The 21,562-nt window shown below is 52.4% G+C and overlaps 1 protein-coding gene across 1 annotated transcript in view; it reads right to left on the reverse strand.

Moving 5' to 3' along the window:
• TRIO (trio Rho guanine nucleotide exchange factor) overlaps positions 1–21,562 on the reverse strand; it is a 305,380-nt gene that overhangs the window by 117,475 nt on the left and 166,343 nt on the right. Inside the window, exons 11-15 of the mRNA XM_054715266.1 lie at positions 14,933–15,124; positions 8,146–8,315; positions 6,993–7,167; positions 1,859–2,054; positions 864–1,030 (exon numbers count right to left, since the gene is read on the reverse strand). Coding sequence (XP_054571241.1) covers positions 864–1,030; positions 1,859–2,054; positions 6,993–7,167; positions 8,146–8,315; positions 14,933–15,124 — 900 coding nt within the window. The remainder of the gene's footprint in view (positions 1–863; positions 1,031–1,858; positions 2,055–6,992; positions 7,168–8,145; positions 8,316–14,932; positions 15,125–21,562) is intronic.

Below are 21,562 nucleotides of genomic sequence, written 5' to 3' on the forward strand. Positions count from 1 at the left end.
CCTCTTGTGCACCACACCGTGCTCATGGTCGAGAGCAGGGGTGGGGAACCTTTTCTCTGCCAAGGGCCATGTGGAGATTTATAACATCATTCGCGGGCCATACAATATTATCAACTTAAAATTTGGCCTCTATATTTGGTCAAACATTTCATTAACTCACCCCTAATGCCCTGGCGGGAACAGACCAAATGACTTCGTGGGCCTCATACGGCTCGTGGGCTGGATACTCCCCACCCCTGGTCTAGAGACACTTAAATCCCCTCGGATCAAACTAACACGTGTTTTCTGTGCATCTACCAGCAAGCCGCACTGTCCCTGCATCAAGCCAGCATCCCTTCTCATGAGATAAAACACCACCTATAGGCTGAATATATGTATGCATGGAATCCCACTGGCACGGAGCCACAGAGCAATCTCTTCTAAGTGTCCCACTTTATTTTGCCATGTATCCAGGATGTGGCCGTATAGACGATACAAGAGAACTCGACCCTTACACAGCTGTGGTCCAGTCCGGACTCATAACAGTGTATTTGGCAGTAAAACCACATGGTCATTTAGACCAGGAAGCAAAGCACACAGGATTTTAAGCAAGAGAATAGCAATAACAAAACAAGCGACATGGATGTTCCTCTCGAGTGTGGTACCGGCAGGGCAGCGAAGCCGTTCCCACCACAGCGTGAACACACAGCTGTCCAGGCAGTGGCTCAATTTCTACACTCGATGTGGCTGCATTAGGGTGGGTGTCAGGTTATGCACCAGGGCAGCTGTGCTCTGACCAGGGCCAACGGTTCCAAGGCGTCCAGGTCCGAATTACAGCCCCGCTCCACGTGCCCGTCACTGGCTCTGGGCCAGCACGTGCTTACCTGCTTCACCTCCGCCTGCAGGTGGCGCAGCTGCACACACTGCTCCAGGTGCTTCCGATGCTGCTCTGCGGCCAAGTCCAGCTCCTGCTGCTTTTCGTGAAGAAACTCCAACAAGTCCTGGACCCGCGTAGCCATGTCCACGTCTCTATCGCAAAGCAGCTCCACGCCTGCAGACACCAAAGGGAGACCCTAGAATTCAACTCGCATTTCAATTTGTTCTTAAGGTTGCACGCAGGTCTGTGTGAATCACCTCCCAGCGGGGGCCGGGCCGTCATGCTGAAGGCCACGTGCAGGGAGGGCCCAGCGCAGGGCAGTGTGACACCTGCCTGGCAGCATGTGAGGTGTCCCAGAGAACGTATTTGACGTGGTCAAGCCAAAGTAATAATGTCCCGCCCACCACACTGAGCCCGTCTCCTATCAGTCCACTTCTCCTACAATAACCATGAAATATGTCATCCTTTATAAATGAGAACTTTGGCTTGTTTTTGTTGGTACCTGCTGTACATCTAGTTTACATTTCAGGAAGCATTTAAGAATATGACTTGTGTAAAAGAGTAATGGCATATTCAGGTTGTTGCTAAGTTTTTTCCATAGCCTCTTCTCTCTCTACATTTTTGAGCCCATAGTGCCATCTGCTGGTAAAGTATAAATTTAAAAAGTACTAAGAATGGGAAAATATTTTGTAGGGATTTACATTTCACTCAGAAAGCTACAATAGATCATTTACAAAATTAAAGTTCATGCTACTTATAATAACATCTAAGAATGTTAAGGGTAACTGCACTGACCGTAATGTTATTGTATTATGTGGGGGGGGGGCTGTGGGGGGGAAGGGAGGGGCAGGGAAGCAGAATGTTTTCTTTTAAAGAGCATCTATAACATCTCTACCATAGGGGCGGCCTGAACCCTGCAGGCATCACACTGCGGTAACCTGGATGAGCTCCCCCAGGACACGAGGAGCCCACCGCGGACGCAGAGGGGAGCGCACTCCTTACCGGAGGCCTGCACTTCATTGACGTACTGCAGGAGGTCCTGCCCTTGGTGGATGACATCGAAGGTCAGGTTGTTCATGGTCAGGGCTTTGTCCGCGTGGTGCTGGAGGCGCTGTTCCGCTATTGTGAGGTCTTCCGTGTCAAAGTCATTCATTTGCTGAGAAAGCTCATCGTTCCAAGACTCAAGGTCTGAGATGATCTGACAGAGGAAAGTCTCTCTTTAGGATCAAGACTTAAAAGTAAGTATCTGTTAGCTTCCATGCCCGGTAAGGAAGGAAGAGACCATGGGATCGTGTCAGAAGGACACAAAAGCCAACTGAAGGGTCTCGCACTGCCCAATGATGGGACAATTAGACACCAAACAAATATAAAAATGACCACCATTGAATAGAATATATAAAATAAACAAAAATCCATGAGTTCCTAGTGATGTTTAAAAAGAAGAGCTAGAAGCCAAAAATTAAATGAAAAACTCTTTGGTTCCGATTAGAGGTAGTCAGGGAACTAATCTTTAGCCTAAAAACTGTGAACTATCGTAGAAAATTATGTAAGCATATATAACAGTGAAGGAAAATTCCCCTTTCTGGATAAATCTAGCTATTAAATGTAGAAAGCATAATAAAATCGGAACATTTTATTCTAATTACTAGAGGCCCAGTGCACGACATTTGTGCACTGGGGGGGGGGGGGGGGGGGAGGTGGTGTTTCTTTCAGCCTGACCTGCGCCTTCTTGCAGTCGGACATCACCCGAGGGGTCCTTAGCGCTGCCGTGGAGGCGGGAGAGGTTCTCGCCACCACCACTGTGCTCGCCAGCCGTGAGCCCGGCTGCTGGCCGAGCAGAGCTCCCCCTGTGGGAACGCACTGACCACCAGGGGGCAGTCTCCTGCATTGAGCGTCTGTCTCCTGGTGGTCAGTGTGCGTCACAGGGACTGGTCATTCCCTATGGACTGGTCATTCCCATAGGGACTGGTCATTCCACCGTTTGGTCAATTTGCATATTAGGGTTTTATTATATAGGACTTTTTAGATTCTAGTAAACTGGGTAATGATCATCACTGCATAGTAAGCCATGAGGAAGGCTGATGGGGAACGAACAATGGAAGGATCGGGCTGCCGCCTCCTAAACCCACAGACCCACTGTAGCTTCCCCGAAGGCGGGTCAGAGGGACAAGCCCTCCGGCAGGAGGAGCTGTGATGTGCCACCTGTGCAGCATTCTTGCACAGACACAGACCCCGATTCCAATTAGGTCTTCACCTCTAACTGCTGTGTGTACAGGAAGTACCGGGGAAAGAAAAACAGGTGCACAACTTGGAAGAAATCAAGTGAGCAAATGCAGAATGTGGGACCTGACAACTGATGAAGTTATTTCCACAAGTGGGGGCATGGAGGCAGAAAGGGCGGACAGAGAGACCACTGTAGATGAATAGATGGAGCGGCTAGGGCAGGAGCAGACCCCGTGCAGCCCTAACTGAGGTACCGCGGACTCTGAACAGCCGAGCAGGAGAAGACAACCAGGGTGACTGCTAGACTGCTGAGGTGATTAGTGAGTTGTGGTCATGGAAGAAAATGGCCTCATTTTTTAGGGAAGTCTGTAGGAGTGAAATGACACGCCGACAACCTTTTTCTCTAAAATGCTACAGCACAACAAAAACAAAAAAGGGACTGAAGCAAAGAGGGCAAGGGTCGCGTTGGATTCGGGGACAGGCAGTTCACCATACTGTCCTCACCACCTTCATGTAAAACTTTCATTATATACTTTTTAGAAATTAAGAGTAAAATGATAAAATCCAAAAGGGAGGAAAAAAATCTTGTGGAAGAATATCACACAATACACTTCAATGGAAACACATCTCCCATCGATCCTAATTCGCTTTCTCCACATGAGCAGTAAGTGAATTAGTTTGGAAATCTGTGAACAGGAGAGTGTACACCGACTCCGGCTAGGACAGTGGTCGGCAAACTGCGGCTCGCGAGCCACATGTGGCTCTTTGGCCCCTTGAGTTTTTAGCAAAGGCCAGCTTAGGAGTACCCTAATTAAGTTAATAACAATGTACCTACCTATATAGTTTAAGTTTAAAAATTTTGGCGCTCAAAAGAAATTTCAATTGTTGTACTGTTGATATTTGGCTCTATTGACTAATGAGTTTGCTGACCACTGGGCTAGGAGATGGGAAATAATAAAAAACTTATGGCTTCTGCAAACACGTTGCACAAGTCTTCTCGATTTATTCTTTTATTACAGAGGTCCGTATACAATATGTATATTAACCTATTAAGTTATACTTATTAATAAATCAATAAATTTAAACAATGCCAAATTAGACATAAACCAAAAAGCCACTGGTTTATGGGAAAATATTGTTATGAAGGAAAAATTGACCATATCTTTAACTTTTATCTCTCCTCTAAGGGGATTCTTTCTTAATGTGTATTTGTTTTCTGGCGCTGAGGGAGAAGACACGGTGTGTGGTGAGACAGACTCGGGAATGGCCTCACGGAGGAGACACCATCAGTCTCAGGTGACATCAAGCAACGGGCATTAAACACCGATCAATGTGCGCAGACCAGCGGATCTGAAAACGCTCGCCTGGCATAGAGACCCTGGCATACCTGTGATCAAAGGATCATGAGGAAAATCCCACCCGCAGTTTAGCATTCTAGCTGGTTAACCATCCGAGCCAAGAAAAGAAATCTGTGCCAAAAACAAAGCTGATGAAAGTGGAAGTCATTTTTGAATATGAATTCTTTGGAGAAATAGCTTTGAAACAACTTTTTTAAATGTATTGCAGAATTTTTATTAAGTCTAAATTTTTCTTCCTAAACACACATATAGTTTAATGATGACTGTTTCCCGTACCTAACCTGTCACAGGATGCTACGGTAATTATTTTGTTTTTCAAGCAATAGAGCAGATTTTACTTGGTACACCTGGAAGCTGAAATCGCAGTAGTCTAAGGCAGAGAAAATCTCCATCCACTTTTCAGAGATGGAAATGCTACTCCAACTGAAATACAGATATATGGGGGATTTAAAAAATATATTTTATTCATTTCAGAGAGGAAGGGAGAGAGAGAGAGAGATAGAAACATCAATGATGAGAAGAATCATTGACTGGCTGCCTCCTACACGCCCCCTCTACTGGGGATCGAGCCCGCAACCCAGGCATGTGCCCTTGGCCGGAATCGAACCTGGAACCCTTCAGTCTGCAGGCTGACGCTCTATCCATTGAGCCAAACCAGCTAGGGCGATATGGGGGATTTAAAAAAATTAACCAAGTAACAGATGAATTTCCACCAACAATATAACTGCATGCTTCCTATGGGTAGTCAGATGAGGCATTCTCCCAGATCAGAGAGAAAATCCCAGCTGAAACCTAAACTGCTCGGATCTTACATTTCAGGATCATTCGAGAGAAAGATGGTTCTAAGGCCCCGACGTGCTGAACGATGTTAAACTGTGTCCTCGCGCCGTGACTGCACTGCAGGCCCCGTTTCCCGGGCTCAGGCATCACCGCCCGGCCGCAGCCTGGCCTCACTGAGCCACGCGGGACTCCGGGCTTCAGTGGGGGAAATCGTTTGGGGTTCCGACCTCCATTTAAAACACTGGTTCAGTGAGAGTAGAAATACAATGAATTATTTCCCCCTTTAAAGTATCATTAAGACAAGTGAAGCCAATTTGCCCCCCAAAGAGCCAAAGGTCCTGGAAGGAGAAACTTCAAATAATACTTCTGATCGCTTTGCGTTGCTTTAACTGAAACTATTTAATAAGCAGCCACATTTACAAAAGCGATTCCTCTAAAGCAGAGGTCAGAGAGGAAAGCAGGCTGCCTGCGGGGTCCTGCCCGCACAGGCTGCAGGCTGGCGGGGCAGGCCTGGCCGCTGAGGCCAGGCGCCGTTCTCCACGTGGCTCCAAACCACGAGGCTCCAAACCACGTGGCTCCGAGTGGATTTAAGACTCAGAGAGCAGGTTGTTGCTGTTTTTTTCAGAGATGTGTGTAGGGTTCAATACCTTTCTTGCCATTAACAGATGATAATGAACATGGCCAAGGAGGTTTTCCCTTTAGGAAACCATTGATGGAAGTTCAGACAAGCAGCCAACCAACGGGCCCCACAAAAGGCCTGCCCAGGGCCTAGCCTGGCCCCTGCACCACACGCCCCTCAGAGCGGGCCCACAGACAGGCCTAGGGCAGCTCAGAAGGCCCACTTCAGGCGAAGGTAACCACGGCAGTCGACACTGAGCCCTGCCTCCCCCTGCCTTTGGCAGCACTTGGGGTCCACACCAAGGCCTGCCTCCCCCTGCCTTTGGCAGCACTTGGGGTCCACACCAAGGCCTGCCTCCCCCTGCCTTTGGCACACTTGGGGTCTGGGCCCACGTGCTCTCACAGCACTGCTCTAACCCAGGACAAGTGACCGATATGGGGAGAGCCTCCTCCATGCATCCTGGGGGGCGGTCTGGGGACCTCCCGGGTGGCCGTCACTACCACCAGCCCCTGGAAACCGGCCTCCCCGCTGAGGTGAGCTTCGGTTCCTTTCATCACGTTTCACAGACACACGCAGTGTCATCCAATCGCACTTCCTTCTGCCTGCACTTCATCAAGTTCAAACAAAAGCCCTTCCCAGGTACAGAATGGAGAACCACCTCCTTCTGGTGAAAAAAAAGGAAAGAAACCTGAACTTCTTTCTCCCAGTCACACATAAGGAGTCAAAGTCGGATGTTAAGTAAGAATGACAGACCATCTGAGAACCCTTCTGTGGGGGAAATCCCTAAGATGCTCTCACCGCAGGCCCAGCGGGTTCCCAGTCTCGGACAGAGCAGAAGGGGGAGGGGAAGGGAAGGAGGGAGGACCCCTGCCTTGAGCTTGTGCCCCTGCTTCCAGGTCAGGGAGAGCTGCATGGGACCCAGTGGATGAGAACCCAAGAGGGCCAGAGGGGCCTGTCCCAGCAGCTCTGCCCTCACCCCTCCACACTGGCCTTGCTCTATCCTGTGTGCAACGCGGGCCCTGCTGTGCCCGCTGCCTCCACCAGCTCCAACTTCAGACAGAGGAGCGGAGTCCCAGCCCCCAGTTCCCTTCCTCTCTCCTCCTGGCAGAGGCCCAGGCCCAGGGAAGGACACAGGGCGGGGCGGGCGGGCACTCACGTCGATGGCGTCCCTCTCGAAGATGCGCAGCTGCAGGAAGAGGTCCAGCTTGATCTTGCGCTCCTGGAACAGCTCCTCCATCTGGGCCTGCGCCTCGTCCAGCTGCTGCAGCACCGTCTCGATGTGGCTGATGGAGCTGTTGTGGGGGGTCTTGTTGTTGGAGATGGCCGAGTCCCTGGGAGGGAGCAGAGAGGGAAACGGGATTTCAAAGAGACAAACAGGAATTGGAGGAGCAAGTCGCACATTGTCAGATCCCAGATCCGGCGGCTCGGGACCTGGCGGGAAGAGAGCGGCAGGAAGCGGGCTGCCTGTCTCAGAAAGGACGGCCGCCCCTCCCGCAGAACAACAGCGGCTTCCTCCTGGAGCAGCGTCCAGACCCGAGGGTGCACGGAGCCTCTCCCGCCTCTCAGTCGCTCTCACAGAATCTAATGATCTCGTAAGGCCATTCAGCAGGTATCACTCTAGCCATTTCCTCCTTAAGTAGACAGAATAGATGATACCTGTTTACTATGAACGGTGGTTATATTAGTCATGAGGGGTTAAACTTTAATGCATCAGTGAAGCCTCTATCGAGCAGCGTTTGCCTGACTTCACAGAGCGAACATCAGGTGAAGTTATCACCAACGATTCAATACACTGGCCTCTGAGGGGCAGCTGGGAGACTTCATTTATGTAAACGGTCCCTGCGATGCTTCCAGCCCCAGCACGGTCCCCGACTTCCTGCCAGCAGGGGCCCCTGAGGGGCAGGTGTCACCCGGGCCGGGCCTGCCTGGGCCTCAACTTTGAGAAGGGGACACCCCACCACATTCTAGAGGGACAGGTCACCCGGGGCCTGGAGGACACGGTCCTAGGAGGTTTAAGTAAAATTTCAATAATTACTAAGTAAGTGTGAAGAGGGAATATTAATAAAAGCTGAATTCTGGGAAGGTTTATTAGTCAATGCTGTAATGAGAAAACTTACAGAGAAAACATGTAAGGGGGAAAGAGAAAAGAGAAAGGAAGATGCTACTCTGCCTTACACTCACAGACGTTATTTGTTCTCTACCCCGTTGGACAGAGAATTATGGGCAATTGTTCCCAAAAGCGAGGGGAAGGGGAAACGCTGGCAGGGTTTCAAAGGGCCGGTGCTCAGGCGGGAGGGGGGCGGGCCCACCTCAGCTGCTGGATGAGGTCCTCCCCTTCCTTGATCACGTTGACGGTCACTTGCAGGGTCGTCTGCTGCTGCTGGCCGAACCGCTTGATGAGGTCCTGCACGGCCTCCACCGACTCGGCGTACACGTCGTCCAGCAGCTCCTTCTGCAGCTCCTCCAGCCATGTCCACAGCTGGAGGGAGACGGAGGCCGGCGTCACCGCCCGGGCGGCCCGGGCGCGACAGCGAGGGGCTGGAGGGCCACGAGCGGGGCAGCCTGCCCGGGGAAGTGGGAAGGAGGAGAAGTATCCCAAACAGTCCAGCAGCCAGCAGAGAGGAGGCAGAAAAACGCAGCCCGTGACCGCTGCGAGGTGAGAAAGTGAACAGGCAGAGAGCCGAAGGGGACGACCACAGAAGAGAGACAGGGCCGGGAAGTGGCTCTTCCCAGCCTGCCACGCTCACCCTGGGTGCAACAGAAATCAGAAAGGACCCCTCCAACACCCGCCACACCGGACGGCCTTCTCTCGCGCGTCCTGGATGGCTTTTACTTTACTGCCAGCAAGGGCACTGCAGTCTGTGTTCATTATTAAACCGCTGCACAGACATGGGTGCTTTGCAGCCCTCAGAAAAGAAGGAAGTGTCGAGCGTGGTGGAATAATGCATCCCCAGGCCTGGCAGGAGATGGGATGTGGCACGACTAGGTACCATGCCCAGCCAGGCCAAGGTCACGATCACAGTCCTTCCACGAAGGAGTGGGCATCCCGAAACCCCTTGCAAGCCCTCACTGCCACCACCACGAACACTGCGTCCGGGACCGGGGTGGGTAAGACCTCTGGCTTTGGTCTGGTGGGAGCAGAGCACTCCGCCCGCTTCCGGGGAGCCGCTCCAGGTCTCGGGGAGCCGCTCAGTGAGCCGGAAAGACAGTAAATTAACCCAAACGGGCCCTGGGCGTGGAGATGGTTTGTGTGAGGGGAAAATGCTCCCTGCTTCCCCAGGGATGCGAGAATCACCTCCAGCACCTACCTTACACGTGTGGGTGACAGCGGCTGCCTGAGCTACGGGACACACTGCCCAGCCGCACGGCCTTGGGGGCTGAAACAGCACAAGTGCACTTGCCAAAGCAAGTGTGTGCATTGGGCTTCTTGTTTCCAAACCCTTCCTTTTGGAACGGTTTTGCTGAGGTATGACATGCAGTGAACTGCACGTGTTTCTCTGAGAAATGCACTCCCGCACCCCACCCCACCCCCCATTTTTGGCCATCGTAGTGATTTCTTGAGGACGGTTGACACACTGAGGGTCCTTGGTGTAGCAAGGAAACGCAGTGGCCTCTTAGGCCCGGAGCCAACGCTTTGTTAAAGCATCTCTTAAATTCACGGGCTCCCAGCAGAGAGCGCCTTTTCGGCAGCCCTTGGACGTCACGCCCTCCCACCCTCGGATAGCAAGAATGGACACTGTCCTAGGATGGACACATGAAAAAGTAGGCCTTTGCAACTGTTTTTCTTCTGCCAAAAAAGAAAAACAACAACAAACCACTTACTTCACTCCCTTCTTTCAAAGTCTCAACTGTGTTCCACCTTAATCCACGTGCTGTCCAAGGCTGCCGCCCAACCCCGTCACTGTGGGGGAGCCCAGGGACAGAGGGCCCTGAGCACACCGGCCTGAGACAGCCCCCGCGGCTGAGTGATGGCAGACAATGGAGGACCCTTAGGGAATGGATGGAGGGAGCCAGCGCAGTAAGCTGCTGAGTCTTTAGGAATAGCGCTCCCTCAGCATGCTATGCTCATCCAGGGGAGTTGAATGATTTAAGCAAATGTACATCCAAAAAAGAGCGCTCTTCTCTCACGTGATCTAACATTAGTATCGACGAGAAGGAAGGTAAAGGAGCCAACGCTACCCCGAATACTGACTGCACCACAGGAGGAGGGTCTGGCAGGCACATCAGACCACACGCTGCAGCCATTGCAGCCTCTAGTTTTAGTGACACTGTGCTTTTAAAAGCTAGCATCTCATAACATTAGTAGAAATGAAATTCGTTGAGCAGACACACAGAAATGCAAGTTTTTAAAAGCCCACTAGAAGAACACGGCAGTATCAGCAAAGCAACATTAATGAAGACAGCTGGTAGGAGTCTGCAGGCCCCGGATGAGACACACCCTCCCACACAGCTGCCCCAAGTCCCCTCCCCCCATTCAAACAGCTGGGTCAGGTCTCCTCGCTGACCCAGTGTGACCCCGCCTGTGGGACAGGATGCGGGGCGGGTGGAGGTGTCTGCAGAATTCCTCTTCTCCAGCAAATACTCCCATTGCACACGACTACCATTAAGTACCATTTAAGGACAGAACCAGTTGAACAAGTCTTGCTTCTACACACTGTGAAGAGGAGAGGGGTGCAAACCCCTCTTGAGGCACGCTGTGCTCCCGTGACGCCACGGCCACCACAGACGAGGTCGTCTTTTATCCCCAAGTAATTAAACCGACACACTTCTCATGAGAGGGAACCTGGAATAACAGTGAGGAGCATGGGTTCTGAGGTCAGACTGCTGGAGTTCGAATCCTGACTTAACGTTTCCTACGGTGTGACCGCGGGTCCGTTCCTTACCTGGATCCAGGTGTCAGCTTATTCTTCTATAAGACGGGCCTGGTAATAATGCCTGTCTCACAGGCCACGGGGAAGGTGAGGTAGGGTCATGTACCCGGAGTGAAGAGGTAAGTAAATGTTAACCACCACTATGAGTTTTGTTCTTGCAAGGAAAGTTCTAATAGTAAGACTCACAATGTTTTAAAAGCCTTCTTTCTCTAGATATTTTTCAAAACGTATCCAGGTTGCTGCCAATTATTCAAAATATGTCACAGTCTGGTCAACTTACCACCATCCAACATTTTAATCTTTCACACCTAAAAATAGGACGGCGCGAGGACAGCTGCTGGGATGTCTGGGCTTCTATAGAAATCACTTCCCCTGGCTCCCAGGGGACGTGCCAGGCGTGAGGCCTTTTCCTTCCCTCCTGGTAACCTTGTTTAAGGAACTAGCTTATTCCCTCCACATCCTGGACATTTCAACACATGTCCACGGTGGAACGTGCCCGCCCAGTAGAGCGCAGCTGTGCAGGAGCCCGCAGGGACCGTGCTGGGATCAGGCAGGGGAAGAGGGGGAATCCGAGGTAGGAGGGGCGAGGTTACCTCTAAATCCATGATGTTCAATTGCCCAAAGGTCCTTTCCCCTTTAGAATGTTTCTGTCTGGTCCAACAGAAATGTTCTCATTCAACAAAGTCTCAGAGAAAAGTCCTTCTGATGTCAATTTTAAATGAACCGATGCATTCGTAATGCAACAGGATTCAGGCAAAGCCTATTGTTTAAGCTTTGAAAATGGTACCTCTGCCTCCTAAAATAACCTCTGCACAGAGCAATGAGAAAAGGTCTCCCGGAGGCCTGAAAAATTTTTACCCAAAACAACCTGAATGTGAAGAAAAGAAACCTGAACTTCTGTGCTAGCTGTTAATTTACAATAAAAGATAAATCTCTGCTTGGCAGCAAGAGTTTCCTTCTAACCAAGTTCTCTGCGGCGTGGACTCTATGAGTAAGAGAACTGTGCCCACAGCCTCGGCTCCTCAGGCAGCCGGACTCAGGCAACGCTGCCCCCTAGAGGCCCTCTGAGCTGTAGCCAGGCCCACTTCATGGAAGAGAACTTGAATCCAGCCCACAAGTGGCTGCAGGTGTGCACAGGCCTGGGCCAGGGACCAGGACCACAGAGAAGGCTGGGCTAGGGAGACACAGGGAGTTCTGGGGAGAAAACTGTGATAAAAACTGGATCCTGTGTCTGCCTGAATCTGACCCAGTTATGCCCTTCCCACAAACGGTGCTGGGTGGAGCCTAAAGGAGGAACCTTGCTCTGCTGGGAGAAACCCCCCAAAAAAGCCCCTTCCTCACTAACTGGGGAGGGGAGACCCCACCAGAGGACTCCTAGAGGAACTCATTGCGGGGGAGGGGCGAATCCCAGGGAAGGACTGAGCTTCCAGTTGATTCTGTGGGTGGTAGAATTGGGACCCGAGATTTGGGGTTTGCTCTAGGGGCAACCACTCTCCAGTGTACAGTCTTACACAGGCTACAAACCTGCTCACAACACACAGGCTGTGGGTGGCCTTGAGAAATCCTTTGGAGCTCTCTACCCTCAGTTTTCTCATCTATGAAATGGGCTCATGTTACCATATAGGTCTTCCCTAACTGGCAAAGCCAGTTTGAGAGTCAATTACTACAAGCAGTTTATAAACAGAAGCTACTGCTCTTGGCATCTACTCTTGTCTATGACTAAGATGATCATTCGTAAGGTGGTGTGGGAAGTACAAAAGCCACAGCTCCCAGCTGCGAGCCAGGAGCAGAAGCAGGTAGTTTCAATGGCAACTGGCAGGTGGAATGTCAGAAGGCACCACTCCGAACGTAAAATGGGATCCAGTTTCAGGCATGAGAGCAGAAATCAAAGGGGAACTGCTCAGCCATGAGCAGCACAGCACCGTCTTCAGCCTGAAACTGCCAACGCACTCCTGGTGCACACGCCCGCTGCCCTGACCGGAGGGGTGAGGGCTCAGCGGTCCCGGGCATTCTGGGTCAGCACAGAGCTCGGTGCTTCTGGATGGGTGATAAAAGGTCCCTTAATATGATGAAAGGGAGTTTATGAAGGATGCATGGGCTGGGCAAGTCGAAGTCAGCGCCATGAGATAATACCAATGCAAACATGCATGAGAGGAGAAAGGGGGAGAAGCCAGGAGCAAACTGGGTGAGGACGGGACAGGAGGCCGCTCCCAGTGCTCTGCACCCCAGGGAGCGATGAGAGCCCCGCTTCCTAGTAACCCTCCTCCGACCACGATGCAAGGTCCAGGGAGAGTGAGCACTGGCTGGGCATAAAGATAGACGTCTGCGTGCCTAAGTGGGGGGCATAAAAACGGAGCCAGGCTGGCACGCCAGACAACAAAATCCCCAGGTGGCTGGGGGCTTTCTTTTCGACTCCTGAACAAAATGGAAGGGTCTCTCCCAGGCATTACCCCAGACAAAGCCTGGGCCCGGTTCAGAGTGTAAGTCTGCAGAAGCAGAACCCAAGCCTCCTTTCCTGAAACCCAGCAAGAATCGCGGCCGATCCAAAAGAGAACGACCTTCCCTGGGGAACCCCGGCTTCTGGGAGTCAATGAACAAAACCCCACGCAGGGCCCCGAGTCAATCCCAGAGACAAGCCCTGGCCAGGACCTCACCGTGACCACCTGGTGGCCTCAAACAACCCACACATTTCCCAAGTAATTATTCATTAACTCCGGACCCAATTCTGAGAAAGAAGTTGAATGAGTACAAATGGATGAAGATAATTGTGCTTTTGCTATATTTGAAAATGGAAACATGTCCCTCTATTATTAAATCTCAGAACATGTGCTAGAAATAGACATTATTCTTTCCAGTGACTGAGCTCTGCTAAGCCTGGCACGGAGGCCAGCTGTGGGTACAAAGGTAAGTGAGACAGTTCTGGTCTTGAAGGCACTTAACATCCACCAACAGAAACAAACCATCGTCTGAAATATGTGACACAGAAGTATGTTTTCCACTGTCATTCCCTTGTGCACAACCTCCTGAACATTACAGAGGCTCAGGAGACACTCTGGGATGAATGAGCGAGAGAGAGAGTGAAGGAATGAGCAGTGGAAAATGCATTGGAAAGGAGAGGAGGACAGGTAACAAAGACTCATCATGGGAATATTATAATCAGAACTGATGTGAATAAAACGCTGCAAATAATACTAAAGGGACTACAGAGATCGAGAGGTGGAAAACAAATGCAGGAGAATAAAAGTTCTCCTAAAATAAAATCCAAAGTTGTGTGGGACTAATCAACAGTTCTGTTAAATACTGTTTTAAAAACATTTTTTTTGAAAAGGCAGAGCACCAGTCTTCCTCTTCTAAGAGGAGGTTAAGCATCTCATGAATTCCTTTCAGAGAGAAAAATACAGAGGGAGAAAGGGGTCCCCAGAATGTTTCCCAAACCCGAGTTTAAGGGTGAAATTGAGGCTGACGCCTCCATCAACCAGTTTCCGCATGCAGCCTCCAGGCATAAAGTATCTGCCATCTCCGTGGACACATTTCCTCTTCTCTCTCCCCAGAAACAAGCAGTATTCTGTGTTCTGTCCTCTGGGGGTGAGAGAGTAAAGAGCCCAGAGATCTCCCCACACACAGGACCGGAATGCCTGGTCTGGGACAAGAGTGACAGGCACCAACCTTTTCCCAGGTGTGATGCTTAAAAAGAATTGCGAATTGCAGAGCTAACACTGAGCAGACGTCACCAAAGCTGATATGGCCTTAATTAACGCTGATGTCTGGTACAGTCAGTGTTCCGTAAAGTTCACTTTTATTAGTATCTGAGAATGGCCACACAGTCAGATAAAATCAGAAGGCAACTGTGACTCGAGCCACATGACAGGCTAACACAGAAGGGAAACCCAGCAGCTCTGACCACAATGTGTGGGTCGTCTATGCAAAAACAGGTGCACGCCTGTCTCTCGCCAAGTTAAAGGATCTCCTTCAGCTCCGCTCACCTCCCCGTCCACACCTCTCCCCAGACGCCCACCCCTCACGGGCCACCCCCAGCAAAGGCTGCAGGTGTCTGTGCTGCAAGGAAGGCCTGCAGGCAGTCCAGCTCGGTCCCGTCCACGCTGGCCGCTCAGCTGGAGGGAGCCGGCTGCGATCACCACCGCCCAGCTCTGGTCCACACTCCCATGTCACGGCGTGTGTCAGAGACCCCGCAGTCCCGGGCTCCCCTCCCCCTCCCGGGTCTCACCTCTTTCACGTGCGTGTGAAAGGACACTGACATGTCCAGGAGAATCTTCCGCTGCTCGACACGCCGCACAAAGTCCTGGATCCGGTCTTCGAGCTGATGGGCGGCCTGATAAATCTCTTCGGGGTCACATTCCCCCGTCTGCGCCAGCTGCTCTGCGGCCTCTAGCAACTTGTCCGCATTGGTGTATGTGTTCTGCACGAGAGAACAGCCAGAGAAACACACGGTGAACAACACACACCGGCCAAACCGGGGGCCACGTCACTGCAGTCAGTCTGCGCCGCTCCCCATCATTTCCGCGAATCAAACAGAAGCACGACGGAAAAGCTGACTTCAGTTACTAGACTCCTATCAGCAGCCTCGTCCAGTCCTGTCTCAGACAGTCAAACCTCGAACCTCATGACCGGCCCTTCCGTGTCCGGCGGCGAGAGATATCTGCAGGCCATCGCTGGCCGTCTCCTGACTCATCCAGGGCCCTGCGCCCTTGCACCTGCACCGCCGGGAGACGGCACGGAGCCGCCAGCCCGCCTCACTTCTCTCGTGCTGTGACAGAGCAGAGTTCCAGTTTTGTGCCTTTCGCTATGAGAGAGCACGCGTGATCATTCCAAGTGCCAGTGACAGGTTCATTCCACAAAAACGTAAGTACGTCGCTGCCCCTTTTCACATGTTTCTACTTACTGGCACATTTTCTCAGAAAAAGGAAGTAATAACTATAATGGCTACAAAATAGCGAGCGTTGAAAAGAGCTGGAAGTTAAGGGAAAAAGCAGGTGTCTACACAACTCTGAAAACTACCCCCGTGCTGATTGTTGCTGAAGCAGAGGTTGCAGATGTGTTCCTCAAACAAGCAGGCAGGCCAGAGCTGAGACTGTTAACTAGCGGCGAGAGGGGCCTGGGAGAGGCCGGGGCAGGTGCAGGACTTCCGAGAAGTCCCGGGAACCTTGCGTCTCCCCTTGAAAAATGGGTTGAGCCCTAGCTGGTGTGGCTCAGTGGATAGAATGTCAGCCTGCGGACTGAAGGGTCCCGGGTTCGATTCCAGTCAAGGGCACATGCCTGGGTTGAGGGTTCGATCCCCAGTAGGGGGCGTGCAGGAGGCAGCCGATCAATGATTCTCTCTCATCATTGATGTTTCTATCTCTCTCTCTCTCCCTTCCTCTCGGAAATCAGTAAAAGTAAAAAAATAAAAATAAAAATGGGTTGAGCCCTTCACCCTTCTCCTCCAATATTTTAGTTCTACAGCCGAGCAAGGTCCGGACTCATCGGTGAGGGTGGGCAGCGCCCCGAGTGTGGGGAGGGTGTCCCTGTGGGAGTCCAGGCCTGATGGGGGCCAGGGCACCCCTGCACCCCAGCAGCTTACGGCCAGGGGCACTAATCTACGGAGGATAATGAGAGGCAGGTTCCTCACCGTGGGGAGCGGAGTTACAAATATGGGAAAGGGGAAAGCTGAGTTAACTGCACGGCACCGGAGGAGAACCGGAGGAACTGCTGTGAGCAAGGAGGAGCGACGGCAGGGTCCCGGGTGGAGTGGACACAGTACAGGATGGCCCTGAGACATTTTACAGGGCCAAGAGCACGGAAACCCTCAAGAACGATGTGCACAGGACACAGAAGCTGGCTTGAGGAGGCCTCCTCAAGGAGATGAGGGTGAGCAGGAACAGCACCCAATGCAACGCACTGAATGCGAGGAAGCCGAGTCCACGCTGACATAAATAAAACTGGACGAGGACCAGGCGTCTACAGAACGTCAGAGCACCTCCCACGAAGGGCGTACTAATGACCAAGGGGGAAAGACTCGCTGTCCAGAGGAGAAGGCAGGAGACGCACACCGTAACCCAGGGGTCAGAGTGAGCCAGGTGCACCGGACAAGTTAGAATCGTGTGCCCCGGCGGGTGGGACCCAGCTGCCCTCCGTGATGCCCCGACGAAGACACACAGTAACCAGAATCTAATCACCAGGAAACATCGGACAAACCCACAGTGAGGTGCATTCTCCAAAATAATGGCCTGAAACCTTCCAACGGGTCAGGTCGCAAGGTCAAGGGAGAATGAAGACCCTCCAGGCCCGAGGACCTCAGAGACGTGACAACGGAAGGTCTATCCTGACCCCTTCGGCTGTGAAAGCCTCGTGGGCTGCGAGGGCTGGAAGGCCATCAGGCATCAGTGTTAACGTCCTGACTTTGATGGTGGAATGGCGGTTGTCCAGCAGAATTTAAATTAAGAAGCACAAAGTAAGTTCTTTATGCTGTACTTCCTGCAAGGTGAAAAATGTAAAACAGACGTAATACACAGCATGACGGGTGTGAGGTGGCCTCCAGGGTGACACTGACCCACACGTACAGAGCAAGTGCCCCCGATGTGCCGGGGGATGGGACAGTCATCCCTGTGTGGGAGCATGGGGATGCGGTGCCAACAGAGTCTACAGGGACGATAAAAACCAGCTAATGTCCGTCTGCTCTTCTCATCACCGTCCCCGTGTCGCGTATTGTGCGTCAGAAACGAGTGCTCCCCTTGCACGGGCTGTCCAATCCCAACCACAGCCTTCTACGGGTAAGGAAACTGAGGCCCGGAGGGAGCCAATGGGCTCACGGACGAGGCGGGCAGCTGGTGAAATTGGGACTCGAGCCCACGCATACACCACCCTGATGCTGTTCAGCACCTGCGCTCCTCCACGCGGAGCCCAGTTCATGCACTGCTGCAAGGCCGGGTCCACGGTCACCTCCTCCCCCGTCCATCTGAGAAACCACCACCTTCAGGGGTCTTTCCATTCCAATACTATCCGAAGTCTCGTGGCAATACTCTGTCCTGTTAACAAAGGACCTCTCAGAGCTCTTCCTAAATACAAGATGGAAGAGATGTTGAAGAATCCCTTAAAAGCGACTAATTATGGCCAGACTTGGAGAATGCCTGTGTACATTTACATGTTCTTTGCAATCAAATTGTTTGACATAATTTGAAAGCAGTCAGTTCCCAATTTAACTGCAGAACTTTTAAGAGGACTGCTTTATATATATTGAGTTCTATATATACTCAGTGTGACATATTTAGACGCTAAATTATAATAATTCCTACATAAAGCAGAAACAGTGAAACTGCCCACTTCAAAGGAACTTTGTAACAAAAGTATGTTTTATAAACGCCCACCCTATGTCCTGTGCAAGTCTTCCTGGCCCTCCACGTCCCCGTGGCGCAGTCTGGCAGCCTGCCAAACACGCTGTGACAAGAAGCAGCCCTCTGGATGACCACACCTCAGAGCTGCACGTGGATGATCATGCCACCTCGGAGCTGCGTGTGGATGATCACACCACCTCGGAGCTGCACGTGGATGATCACACCACCTCGGAGCTGCGTGTGGATGATCACACCACCTCAGAGATCACATGGATGACCACACCACCTCGGAGCTCACGTGGATGATCACACCACCTCGGAGCTCACGTGGATGATCACACCACCTCAGAGATCACATGGATGATCACACCACCTCGGAGCTGCGTGTGGATGATCACACCACCTCGTAGCTCACGTGGATGATCACACCACCTCGGAGCTCACATGGATGATCACACCACCTCGGAGCTGCATGTGGATGGATGATCACACCACCTCGGAGCTGCGTGTGGATAGATGATCACACCACCTTGGAGCTGCGTGTGGATGGATGATCACACCACCTCGGAGCTCACGTGGATGATCACACCACCTCAGAGCTCACGTGGATGATCACACCACCTCGGAGCTCACGTGGATGATCACACCACCTCAGAGCTAACGTGGATGATTACACCACCTTGAAGCTGTGTGTGGATGGATGATCACACCACCTCGGAGCTGCATGTGGATGGATGATCACACCACCTCAGAGCTCACGTGGATGATCACACCACCACGGAGCTGCGTGTGGATGATCACACCACCTCGGAGCTCACGTGGATGATCACACCACCTCGGAGCTGCATGTGGATGGATGATCACACCACCTCAGAGCTCACGTGGATGATCACACCACCACGGAGCTGCGTGTGGATGGATGATCACACCACCTCGGAGCTCACGTGGATGATTACACCACCTTGAAGCTGTGTGTGGATGGATGATCACACCACCTCAGAGCTCACGTGGATGATCACACCACCTCAGAGCTCACGTGGATGATCACACCACCGCGGAGCTGCGTGTGGATGGATGATCACACCACCTCGGAGCTCACGTGGATGATCACACCACCTCGGAGCTCACGTGGATGATCACACCACCTCAGAGCTCATGTGGATGATCACACCACCTCAGAGCTCACGTGGATGATCACACCACCTCAGAGCTCACGTGGATGATCACACCACCTCGGAGCTCACGTGGATGATCACACCACCTCAGAGCTCATGTGGATGATCACACCACCACGGAGCTGCGTGTGGATGATCACACCACCTCGGAGCTCACGTGGATGATCACACCACCTCGGAGCTCTCGTGGATGATCACACCACCTCAGAGCTCACGTGGATGATCACACCACCTCAGAGCTCACGTGGATGATCACACCACCTCAGAGCTCACGTGGATGATCACACCACCTCAGAGCTCACGTGGATGATCACACCACCTCAGAGCTCACGTGGATGATCACACCACCTCGGAGCTGCGTGTGGATGATCACACCACCTCGGAGCTCACGTGGATGATCACACCACCTCAGAGCTCACGTGGATGATCACACCACCTCGGAGCTCACGTGGATGATCACACCACCTCGGAGCTGCATGTGGATGGATGATCACACCACCTCAGAGCTCACGTGGATGATCACACCACCACGGAGCTGCATGTGGATGGATGATCACACCACCTCGGAGCTGCAGAGGTCAGGAGGAGACTTTCACATCGGAGGCCCCAGGACCGACTTTGTGACACTGAGCCTCAGGCTAGAGACCACAGACCACCTGCCTTATGATGAATGAGGGAGGAGTCAGTCTATGAACGAGCACTAGACTAATGTGGCGATGATGAGGGGGAAGGATGACTGCCATTACCAATGACAATAAGAATAATGACAGAAACTGTGGGAGCCAACAGAAACCCAGGCACCATGACAACTAAACAGAATGTGGGGTCCTGGGTGGGTCCTGGGGTAGGAGGAAACAGCAAATCTGACCAAAGTACGGACTCAAGTTAATAACAGTGTATCAACATTGGGTCACTGATTGTAACAAACTCACCATACTAGGAAAGATGGTAATAATCAGGAAAACTGGGGGTGGGGTGGAGGGTATGGGAACACTCTATGCCACTGTCACAGTTTTCCTGGAAATCTAAAACTGGTCTAAAAAAGCTTATTTAAAACTAGCAGCCCGTTTGCACGAAGATTTGTGCAATAGACCTTCATTCACCTGGCTGCCTGCACCAGTTTTCTGCCAGCACCGGGGACCCAGGCCTTGGCTGTGGCCACCGCCTTCTGCCTTCTTTCAGGGTCGGGGCTTGGCCCCAGGCTTTCACAGCCTTGGCTCTGCTGCACCCCAGCCTCCCTGCTACGGATCGTAGGAGCCGACCCCGCGTAGTTGCCTGCGATCCATGCAGGCTCCCCGCTGGTGCCCAAGGCCGGGAAAGCCTCCACCCAAGGCTTTCACAGCCTTGGCTCTGCTGCACCCCAGCCTCCCTGCTATGGATCGTAGGAGCCGACCCCGCGTAGTTGCCTGCGATCGTGCAGGCTCCCTGCTGGTGCCCAAGGCCAGGAAAGCCTCTGCCCGAGGCTTTCCCGGCGTTGGGCTCCGCCACACCCCAATGTCCCTGCAACGGTTTCCTGGTGGGCATGGTTGGTGGGTGTGGCTTGTGGGTGTAGCAAAGGTACAGTCAATTTGCATATTACTCTATTATTAGGTAGGCTGTGTGTGTACACCTAGCCCTTCCTCCGAGGGGCTAACACTCCAGCCACCAGACGAGGCCTCGGGGAGGGCAGGCTCTCCCAGTGACATCAGCTAAGGGCATCAAGGCTCCTCGGAGGCTCTGCCCACATCTGCCCACAAGGGTTCTGCGATCACCAGAGCCGGCACCCTGAGGGGACTTCCGGGATGAAGGGCGATGGAGATCCACGCTTCCCCGAGGGCCTCACCCAGGACCCACGCTCTGTCCGCTAGGCGGAGGCACGGCTCCGTGTCTCCTGCTTATGCTTCACACACACGTTTTAAGGAGCTGAACCCGGTTTTCTTGTTGAATGTCACTACAGCCCTGAAGCCGCTTACCTCTCGGGTGGATCTGCAGTGACAGTGCCTCCCAACAGGCAAACACTGCGATTCTGAAAGCCGCCCACCTCTTTGCTGGCAGGGAACGGCATCGCAACAATAAACGTCCCAAAGGAACAGGTGCATTCCACATGATCTGGGACACTAACCAGCATTCACTTAGTCCCACTTCTCATTTCACACTTGAAGGAATGAGCCAGCACTGAGGGTAAGGCCTTCCTGGGGCACCCAGCACGGGGCTGCTGGAGTCCAGGTCCGCACCGGCCTCTCAGACACCCAAGGCCACACTTCACATGAACAGCCCCACCCTCAATCCTTTTCCCAAGAGACTCCACGCGTTAGTAAGCAAACAGGCCACACGTGCCAACTTTGGCGCACTTAGTCTGCGGCCCACAACAGC

Source organism: Eptesicus fuscus, chromosome 4, assembly GCF_027574615.1.
Source record: "Eptesicus fuscus isolate TK198812 chromosome 4, DD_ASM_mEF_20220401, whole genome shotgun sequence".
NCBI classification, from domain to species: Eukaryota; Metazoa; Chordata; class Mammalia; order Chiroptera; family Vespertilionidae; genus Eptesicus; species Eptesicus fuscus.